The sequence below is a fragment of the Mastomys coucha genome, chromosome X, assembly GCF_008632895.1.
Source record: "Mastomys coucha isolate ucsf_1 chromosome X, UCSF_Mcou_1, whole genome shotgun sequence".
Lineage (NCBI taxonomy): Eukaryota > Metazoa > Chordata > Mammalia > Rodentia > Muridae > Mastomys > Mastomys coucha.
This window is the reverse complement of record NC_045030.1, coordinates 131,479,762-131,491,304: the sequence shown is the minus strand read 5'-3', so window position 1 is coordinate 131,491,304 and position 11,543 is coordinate 131,479,762. Positions and strand designations below refer to the sequence as shown.

The 11,543-nt window shown below is 35.8% G+C and overlaps 1 protein-coding gene across 2 annotated transcripts in view; it reads right to left on the bottom strand.

The window, feature by feature from the left end:
* Il1rapl2 (interleukin 1 receptor accessory protein like 2) overlaps positions 1-11,543 on the bottom strand; it is a 1,196,863-nt gene that overhangs the window by 533,483 nt on the left and 651,837 nt on the right. For both annotated transcript variants that reach the window (XM_031368558.1, XM_031368568.1), the window contains one exon: positions 2,216-2,369. In XM_031368558.1, coding sequence (XP_031224418.1) covers positions 2,216-2,369 — 154 coding nt within the window. The remainder of the gene's footprint in view (positions 1-2,215; positions 2,370-11,543) is intronic.

Below are 11,543 nucleotides of genomic sequence, written 5' to 3'. Positions count from 1 at the left end.
TGATTTTGTTGATTGAACTTGCTTTGCCCGAGTATTCCCTTGCCTTACTTCCCTTGGTTCCTAGCTACCTGAGTTTGCACGTTCACTCTTAGTAGTTGAAGGGAAATGATTTCAGACATGTGAAAATATGTTTATAGTATGTACATGAACTGTAACGTAGAAAATCAAATCTACAACTTTGGCTTTTTAAATTAACCAACGTCCTCTCTTGTAGTACTCTCTTTCAAAGCATTCTTGATCCTTGAGAGGTATAGAACAGAAGAACCTCAACAAAAAGAAAATTTGTTACTGATGTACTAAATTGGAGTCTTGTGGAAAGGTTTGAGAATCTGAATTTAAAGATTCCCATATTTACCCTTCTTGCTTCTTTCCACTTGACTCAGATACGCATTAACTTTTTAATGAATTATTAAGCCCATACTTTCATTATATAAGAATTTAGCACATGTAAATTAAAGTAATATAAATGCATACAAGCAACCCTAGCATGTTTTTCCAGGATCTGAAATAGAACTAAAGACAAAAATTGTTCTCACCAAAATTCATTAGATGAGACTGTAAAGAAGGCTTAATGCTTGCTTTATTATAGTTCAGCTTAAAACCAAGCCAACTGCTATAATGTCATAAACTTTAATAAATGATTGCCAAACACAAGGGCTTAGCATGAATCTGATAAGAATCTGTGGTTATGGTCAAAGTGACCATGTCTTGTTCATGGTCAGGTCACTTATTAATGATAAGTCTGTGATTGAATCTTCTGCCATGAATGTGTCATGGAGCTTTAACTCACATTGAAGAACTCAGAAACTAATCAAAAGCAGATCTTTGCTACTTAGGATTAGTCCAACATGGTAGTTACTTTGAAAACTCACACAGAGAAAGAACATGAAATTCTAATCCAAAGAACTATTTAAACTTTCACAGGAGGTGCTTTGCAAATTGAAACGAAGAAATAAAATGGTTATTTATTAAGATGGAATGTGAACTAGTGAATTGAAACTTGGAGATTAAAATTTTACCTGAATATGTGAGTGATATGTCTGAATTCAGCAACTTTCAAGACATCCCTATTTTAATACTAACCCGAAAAGATCAGGCAGAGATAAACAAAAGTCATCATTTTTTTAAAAAAAATCACTTAAAATTAGCAAGTATATGTCATCATTAATCAACTAGATGATGTCAACATTAGGTGATTAGATAGACAAGGCTTAAGTATATTACTCTTAAGACTATTAATGTTACTTCTGAATGCCAACTCCTCAATGCTACAAAATCAAAAACTTATTCAATGTCAAGATGACGCCACAGAAAAGGTCTATGCCTAACATCATGTAATGGATCATAAGAAAATATTGTGTAAAATTACTGACAGGTTATTTGTATAAGTTGTCTTATATAACATAAATTAATTTTGCATTATGCCTGAGTCTCATCTCTAAGTTGTTTCATTATTTATATGTAAATATCCAAAAAAATTTTAAGAACTGAACTATGAGTCACTTCTGGTCCAAAAGTTTTAGGTAAGAACTACCCAACTAGTTTACATGTAAATTAACCAAGTTTTGCAGATGAACAAAGAAAAGTGAGTTATCACACCATCTCTTGGGATTTGCAATACTTCTTATGAAAAATGTTATCATAGTTTTAGATGCCATCTCAAGTGGTTGAAATCAATTACTAAAATATCTACCAGGTAATAGTATTCTGAGAGAGTCTCTTAAGTACCTTTGAGTTCCTACTCATTTGTTCTCTCATGTGGTGTTCCTTTTTCTAAGAACCCTAGCAAATAATTTTGTGTAAGTGAAGTTCAACGGATTTCATTCCAAAATCCCCACAAAATCCCCAATCTAAAAGCAGTTTTTGCCTACATGGAGATTTCACACAAGTTAGGCCAACATCTCAGAATGGTTCCAGTATCTTTTCAGAATTCTACATTCACAATCAGCAGCAGATTGAAGAATTAAGAACATTTAATAACAGCAAAGGACACATAGGCACCCAATGAGCCCTTGACCTCTAATCACTGTGGAAAAGATATGTTCCACATATATCTTTTGTTCACTGGACCTTATTAATGGTGATATTGCCAACAGCTTGATTTGCTGCCAATTCTAAGTATATGGGAAGTTGTCTCTTGAACAAAACTCTTCCCCTTCAAATCAACTTGTACTTAAAATTTCATTTGTTATACTGTAGTAGAATGAGCTCCTACCTGTAACCTTCAATTCTGTTGTTCGTCTTACAAGTTTTCCTTCATATTTAAGTTCACATGTATAATTTCCTCCATCTTCTTCTTGAACTTCTTGGATGAGAAGAGCATTTCCCTTCTGTATTATTATGCTTCTCCACATTTTTGGCTTGCATTCCTGCAGGGAAAATAGTCGTAAGTGAAAAATAAATATTCACATGCCGAAGACTTAGAATTGGCAAGGTAAAATTCCATGGTTATATTCTTCCACATGCTCTTCCAAAAGTGTAACTAAGAAGTTTAAACAATGTCCAGGCAATATCATAGATGCATATTATTGCATCCAGTTCAAATACCATTAGTTACAACATTAGGATTCACTTTAAAAACTTGACTCCTAAAGAAACAGGACTTCGGAGGTACTAAGCAAAAATAGAAAAGCATGCAAGCTCACAGAATGCAAGACTCACACATAAAGTAATGTTAAATGTTGTTAAATGTTATTTTAATGTCCTGTTCTTTCTAATTGATACTGGTCTTTCCTAAGAGTCCCAAGGGCCAATGGTTCATTTGGCCATGCAGCATATTTGATGGGAATCTGAAGTATCACAAACCATTTATGACAGGCTTTTCCAATAGCATTGACGTTTGTGAGTGTTTTATTAGACATTCTCTGTTGTAAAATACCCAAGTAAACAACAACCCCCCCAAACCAAACAAACAAAATACTGATATCTCAGATTTTCCTTACTTGTGGTCAAAAGGGATAGGATGGAATCTAAAAAATTAGAGCTCCGAATTTTCTTAGAAACACAGAAAATGAAAATGTACTTTGGTATAGTAACAGCATAGAGAAATCAACTACTTGCTTCGTGAATTTATTGATACATTAAAAAAAGAAGAAAAATTTATTTTTAAAACAAATTCTCCTTTCCTTTAGCTGTGAAAGTCTTGATGCTACTTGGAACTTTCCAAGAAAGGAATGTAGAGTACTTTTCCAGTGAGTGACATGCACTTAGCCACCAAGTATCGAAGAATACTCAGGCAAGTAACTTTGATTTGGGAATTTTCTCAAACTACTTTTATATATTGCTCTAAGTTGCTCTCCTTGCAACTAGAAAGTTTTAAATAAATTGTTAACCAGTCACTGTACAAACATTAATGGAAACATAGCAGGTAGCCATGCAGGAGTACTGAACAGTTAAGACAAAATTACTTTTATCATCTTCCTTCTGAGTGTGTCAGTTGAGGCATTATAAAATTGATTACAAAGTGGATTATGTAGACAATAGCTGAAAGTATTTTTTCTTTTACCCACTGTAGTGTATGGAACATCTGCATCTACTCTTCCTTACCCCCACATTCCATACATATATCTCAAGTACTCACAAAATGTTGGACTCTGTGTTGACTCTCAATCCCCAGCTGTGAATGCCCATAAATGTTTATAAATTATTTGTGAAAGCAAGTACATATTTATTAGTTTTTCACTCTAACTTATTTTTCTGTTAGCAGTAGATTTGGCAACAGAGCACAAAAATTGGCACTTAAGTTCATCGGTATAATATTCAAGAGATATGTCCACTACCACTAGCCAAACACATTTTCAGAGAGTAAATAAAAGGAATACAACAGAGGGAATCTAGATAGAAGGCTGCTTTACTCCCTGGGGTCTTTCTGAAGAACAGTTAAGAGTCTGTCTGAAATTATATTACATAGCATGTCTGGCAAGGTTTATCACCTATATGAGATTTGCTTCTGAGCTAAACCTTGGGATATAAGGTTTCTGGGAAAATGGAGAAAAGTCTAAACAGAGAGGAAAAAAATCGGCCCAGCTGCCACTAACGTCATACAACAATAATCCACAATTATTTTCGCATTGCTTCCAACACTGATAGCCTCAGATTTCTAAAGAATAATTCTGAAGGTCATTAAACAAAAATATGGTCCCTCTGGGCATTTTGAGAGGAAAGGAAAATGAAAGCTGAGCTGCTGTGCTCTCACATAGAGGTGGTGGGGGCAGGCAAAAGCCCACACACTTATTTTATTCAAAGATAAATGCCCTCATTTTCTAATGCCATTTTGGGGAAAATTCATATGTGATTACTTACAAGTACTTTTATATTCACTGATCACAGATACCTCCTACTCCAATGCAGGAAGTAGAAACTAAAATATGAAGAGGACTTAGAAATAGATCCTGATAAATAAACAGGCTAGCATTTTTGCATGTCCTCTGAGATAAATCTCGACAGTCTTGTGTACTTTCTAACTTGCCATTTAGACATATAAATGACTCCTTGTAGCTAGCGGAAGTAGGTGTGTCTTTGTAAAACTGCAGCTTGTGGAAATGTCTTCATGCCATCCTCATTCCTCCTCAAGCCATGTGGTAAAGATGAAAAACAAACCTACTTTTGGGTGACCATATCTCCAGGCTGAAATTCAGGGTTTACCCAACTTCTTTAAGTCTCAGTTCTACACTTTCTGTTATGGAGATAATATGAAGTACTATGTGATTTGCCTTTACCCAAAGGCAGAACTTTTATGTGCCACAGTCTTAGGCAACAGTACTATAGATACAAAGAATGTTTCCATTTCTAAACCTATTGATCCTGGATCATATCTCTATAGAATCTCTTGTTCTGTTTAATAAGCAATGGAGCTAATGGACTGATCAGATAAAAATAAATCCTCACTAATTGTTTAACTATCTGTCAGCACCATAATACTTCGGGTGCCTGAATATGCACAGCTCTTTACAGGGTACTCTAACATTAGTCTTAGCAGGCTAGTGGAGGAACTGTATTTTGATTGGAGGGGCCTTAGCAAGTTATCTTTACCATCTTTACCACATGAATGAATGACTCTGTCTGTTCCCATCTCATTATCATTCAGAAAGTTGTTTTGTTAGTCAGTTTACCTAGGTCTATGTATGTATATAGAATTGCAAATGTTTTTCTAGGCCTTGATTCCACTTATTTGAAATATTTCTTCTCTAAGCTACTGTCTGCTAAGCTTAATGGTGTCCCTACATCACTTCTATGCCTTCCTTGCCTAGTGAACATATATACCACATTTCACTGTCTCATCTGTGGTTCCTTGTGACAGACCATTGAGGAAAAAAAGTTTTAAGTGCACAGATCAAGTCTCAGAAGAGTTGTTATTCTAAGAATAGATAGGAAAACCACTAAGGAATTAAATAATTAAACGTTATGAATATTTACATTGTCTATTTTTTTCTACTAGGTATTGGCCCCAATACTGTTGAAATAAACTGCATCAATTTGAAGATTTATTGAGGTTGTCTCCCTCCAGTTCTTTAGCATCAAGCTTCATTTTATAGTTTGGTTCTCCCCTCATGGAGCAGGTTTTTGTAAAATGTTCATGCACAATCAACATAATGCCAGTCTATAAGCTTCAGTTTCTTTCCCCTTTGCCCTCCTTTGGACACAGATATCACATACAAGCAGTTGACGGATTGGGAGACTTGAATGCGCAAAAGAGACATCTGTTTGCATAGTCTCTTGATACTAACCTGTGGGGTGGCTCATTTGGATATTGGAGTTTTTGTCTTGAAACAGTCACCACTGTACTCACAATCCACTCATGAGATATCATCCTCATAACCATGGAAGTGTTTTAATCCATTTGTTATGGTGGTCATGGTTAATTTACTGTCATTCAGAACAAACAATTCATTCCTCACAGCCAGAAGATCAGGATGGATGATTTAAATATTTCACCTGATTCTAAGGATTAATCACAAAGCAGCTGTGTGGACAAAGGCACATCAGTAACTTCTGATCCTCAAATCACTTATATCTGAATATGTAAAGCTCACCCCCCACCCAGGATGACTTCCTCCTTTCACCTGACTTTGTACTATCCCTTGAAGCATCTACACATCTGGTTAATGGTCTTCAGGGAACCCACACTTTCTGCTATATAAGGATAGAACATATGGCTCAGACCACAAGTACAAATTGGGAATGAACCTCAACCTTATAAGCCATACCTCTACCATACCTCAAAAATCTAGAATACCTTACTCCAAGGAGTCTTTTTCCTCCGATGTTCTAAAGATCGTGTCATACCTTCATTCTTAATGTTGGTATTAATAGCTCAGAGTCATGAAGAATTAAAGTTCTGATTTGAACACTTAAATAAAAATACCAGTTTTATGTTTTTGAGTAGCTGTTGCACCTATTTTTTAAAAAACAGGGGTAACAATATTTATTGAGATAATAAAGATTAAATGAAGCAATGCATGCCAGTGCCCTGTATTGTAACATGTCACATGCTAAAACTGTGTAATAAAAACTATTATTCTATTGCTGTTAACTCAGTAGTCTTTTTTTTAAGATTAAATATCCATCAATTATTGAATACCAATGATTAACATTTCTAGAGGACTCTAGAAATAACGTTTTAAAGCAGTTACATTTTTAGAGCCAGGGACATCTTTTCCAGTCTCATGAAAGGGGGTTTAGCACCACTATTATTATTATAAAAGGAATGCAGCTAAACCAACTGAAGCTCAACAGTTCTCAGATTCCTCAGAGAGTTGATGTCATGGAGGGAACCTCTACCCCAAGCATGGAACAGAAAAGAATCATAGCTAGTAGTGAACAGTAACTGGAGCAAGTAACTGAACATTAAAGCTCTCCCTAGCCTCTGAATTGTACAAAGGAAAATAGTCCCTCTAACACTTCTGGCCTTCCTTCTTGGACAGCAAAAGATCAAAGGTCAGCATGATAGTATCTGCTAAGAAATAAGACTCACTAAAATGCTAAGACCTACTCATAAAATCATAGAATACTTCCCCTACTTCGTACTATATTGGCAAAGTGATAAGGCTCCTTTATAATAATTCACAATTATGGAGCCAATCAGGTGGCTCATGGGATAAAGTTAATTACCACAAGCCTATTGACCTGAGTTCAATCCTAAGGACCATATTGTTGAAACAGAGAATCAACTTCCGCCAGCCATACTCAAATCTCCATACATATCCTATGGCAAGTGTATGCACCCCCCCCAACACACATACATACAAATAAATAAATGTACTATCAAAAACAATCTAAGGATAATGCAGGATTACAGCTGAAGTAATGATATGACTTGGGTCTTATTTTGAAGAAACTTCTTGAAAAAAAATGAAAAAAAAAAAAGACCAAAGGTATATCAAGAACAAACACACCAGACTTTTAGCTTCTAGTGCCTACAATTACACTGAGCAATAAACAGAAACTATTAACCAGAAATAATGTGAAATTATTACCTAAAATCTTTAGACTCACTAGCTTTTATAAGGTAGTATATTGCATTATTAACCAATAATTACATGACATACCCATAATAAAAATAAGTCCTGGGAAATATCATCAGATTTATGTCAGATATTTATTTTTTGTGACGCTGGGGGTAAAATAGGAATCATTTAAATGATCATGGTATTTAAAATTTATTCATGATTCTAGCAGAAAAACTGGTACTATTTAAGAACAAAGGAGTAATGTGGACAGTTTGGGAAAGAATAAATAAGGTTAGACATCAAAACAGTGGAACAGGAATAAAGGACGCCTGTGTTGTTAAACCAGCACAATCCCTAACTACACTCAAATACTTGTCTTATACACACTGATTAGTGTGGTTCTCATCCCTCATCAAGAAAATCTCTCTTTGCAATAGACAGTGTATTATAGAAAAATCATTATGTAGCAAAATACAGAGATGTGAAGTCCAGTCCAAACTGACACATCTATAATAAAACTTCTGCACTTAAGTAAAGCTGGGGGATCATTGAAGAAAGGGTAGCAGAAAGGCTAACAGCCAGAGGAATAGGAAACTCTCCATGAGATTGTGTCTCTTAAAATGTCAAATGCACAACACTTATGAGGTCTCATCAACATGGTAAACTAAATGTGACCCGAACAAGGACTGTACTGACAGGCATGCTAAAGCAGACAGGTAAAGGCCATGAAGTCTCAACTCTACACACACTCACACACACACCACACAGCACACACCACACAAGCACACTCATACAAAACCAAAAAGCAAACAAACAAACAGACAAACAAACAAAAAACCAAAAAACCACAACAAAAAATACTACAGGAAATTAAGGAATATTGAGAGTGGAAGAAATATTCTTACCCTGGGAAGAACAGACCAATTCCAATATTTACTGTTCATCTCTGAGAATATATACACAAGTAATATTATACATGGTATATTTATATATGTAATATATATATATATATATATATATATATATATATATATATACCAACAAATATATATGTGTATAACTGTGATTAAAGAAAAATAGCGTATGACTTTGAAAGATAGGGTTTAAATGGAATAAAAGAAAAAGGAAATGATGCAATTATATTATAGCCTTAAAATTAAAATGTTATTTTAGAAAAACAAATCAGCCAGGCAGTGGTGGCATACACCATTATCCCAGCACTTGGGAAGCAGATGCAGATAGAATTCTGAGTTTGAGGACAGCCTGTTCTACAAAGTGAGTTCCAGGACAGCCAGGGCTATACAGAGAAACCTTGTCTCAAAAAAAAAAATCAGAAAATCAAAACCAAATATAGTTTTATTTACAGTTACACACACAAAAAAGACAACACAAATGACACTCAACAGAATTTGAAAATTGAAAAAATAAATTTTCTTTCGAGACAAGGGCTATCTACACATCTCTAGTTCTAGTCCTGGAATTAACTGTGTAAAGCAAGCTAGCTGTAAATTCACAGAGATTCCTCTGCCTCTACTCCATGAGTTCATCAGATCTTGTTCTATTCCTGATATTTTAGCTGATACTCTTTTCTATACTTGTTAATATCTGACACAAACTATCTCCTTTTATGAGTGACATTTTAATATATTCTTGAGAGTTTAGATGTGTGTGTGTGTGTGTGTGTGTGTGTGTGTGTGTGTGTGTGTGCCTAGGAACCTAGGAACTCTATAAATGTGTTTTTCAGTTTCAAAGTTCTTAATATTGTCACTTTAAATTGTCATGGTTTTCCATGCAGAAATAAACTTTAATGTAGGTCATATTTCATATTCTTCCATACATTAGATTTACTTATATCTCTTCCAATGTTGCTAAAGTTTTGAGTGTCTTGAGTGTCACTGTTGTAAATGAGGTATTTCTATTTTTCTCTATTATACATTTAACTTGTAATTGGAAAGAAAATATAATGAAATGTTTTAGTTATCTATCTTATTGAATTACTTCAGTTTCTATTTTTGTTTTGTGGTTGTTGCATCCCTTTGGATATCTAAGTATCAAATCATCAAAATCTAGGATATTTTTTTCTCTTTGGTTTTGAAATTCATACAGCACATTTTCTATAATTTATTATTATATCAGTTATAAAGTTAAAAAATGTATTAAATGATAGTACCAACAGATAGCATTCCTATTGTGTACGTCAGGGCAAAGTGATATATCCATGTTTACTAAAATTAATATTGAAACTTTTGATTAATAAAAATAAAACGTTTTTTAAAATACACAAGTACAAGAATGTTAAATAAATAAGGTACCCTCCATCCTATGAACCATTAAGAAGTAAATTAGATCTGGGACTGTGGATGTAGCTCAGTGGTACAGCATGTGCTTAATAAGTATGTTGTCCTGAGTGCAATCCTCACCGCTAGAAAGAAAAAAAACTAGGCTGAAAAATTTGACCATAGAAAAATATTCATGTTTGTGTGTAATGCAGAGTGCTAAGGACTAGTATACACAGCAGGATACGGTTTTTGTAAAAATAGGGGAAAAGAAAACATGTTTGTATAGGTATGCAAATCACTACATCTTATAGAGAGAATATGTATGTTGTGACTTCAAGTAGAGTGTATGCATATTGAGAGAAGAAGAAAAAGCGAGGGAAGTTAGGAGGCAGGGGAACAGAATGCAACATGCAAGTGATTTATGTTGCTGATGTGTTTAAACACACTGGAAGGAACCTCTATAAGAGTGTTTCCCCACCCACTCTCCCACTCCTGCCTTCCCACCCTGGCATTCCCCTACACTGGGACATCCAATCCCTTCAGGCCCAAGGGCCTCTCCTCCCACTGATATCCAACAAAGCCATCCTCTGCTACATATGCAGGTGGAGCCACCAGTCTCTACTCTTTGGTTGGTGGTGCAGTCCCTGGGAACTCTGGAGGGTTCTGGCCAGTTGACACTGTTGCTACCCCCATGAGGCTGCAAATCCCCTCAGTCCCTTCTTCAACTCTTCCATCGGGGACCATGCTTTAAGTCCAATGGTTGGGCCAGCATCCATATGTGTATTTGTCAGGCTCTGGAAAATCCTCTCAGGAGTCAGCCATATCAGTACTCCTGTCAGCAAGTACTTCCTGGCATCCACAATAGTGTCCTGGTTTGGAGACTGTATATGGGATGGATCCCCAGGTGGGGCAGTCTCTGCTGGATGGCCTTTCCTTCAGTCTCTGCTCCACACTTTGTCTCTACATTTCCTTCTGTGAGTATTTTGTTCCCCCTTCTGAGAAGCACTGAAACATCTGCACTTTGGTCTTCCTTCTTCTTGAGCTTCATGTGGTCTGTGAGTTGTATCTTGGGTATTCTGAACTTTAGAGCTAATATCCACTTATCAGTGAGTGCATACCATGCGTGTTCTTTTGCAACAGGGTTACCTCACTCAGGATGATATTTTCACGTTCTATCCATTTGCCTGCGAATTTCATGAAGTCATTGTTTTTAATAGTTGAGTATACTTCCATTGTGTAGATGTACCACAATCTCTGTATCCATTCCTCTGTTGAGGGACATCTGGCTTGTTTCCAGTTTCTGGCTATTATAAGGCTGTTATGAACATAGTGGAGCATGTGTCCTTGTTACATTTTGGAGCACCTTCTGGGTATATGCCCAGGAGTGGTATAGCTGGCTCCTCACATAGTACTATGTCCAATTTTCTGAGGAACCACCAGACTGATTTCCAGAGTGGTTGTACCAGCTTGCAATCTCACCAACAATGAAGAAATGTTCTTCTTCCTCCACAACCTCTCCAGTATCTGCTGTCACCTGAGTTTTTTATCCTAGCCAATCTGACTGGTGTGAGGTGGAATCTTAGGGTTGTTTTGATTTGCATTTCCCTGATGACTAAGGATGTTGAGCATTTCTTTAGGTGTTTCTCACCATTAGAGTTTCCCCAGTTAGAATTCTCTATTTAGCTCTGTACCCCATTTTGTATAGGGTTATTTGATTGTCTGGAGTCTAACTTTTGAGTTCTTTGTATATATTGGGTATTGACCCATTATCAGATATAGGATTGGTAAAGATCTTTTCCCAATTTGTTGGTTGCTG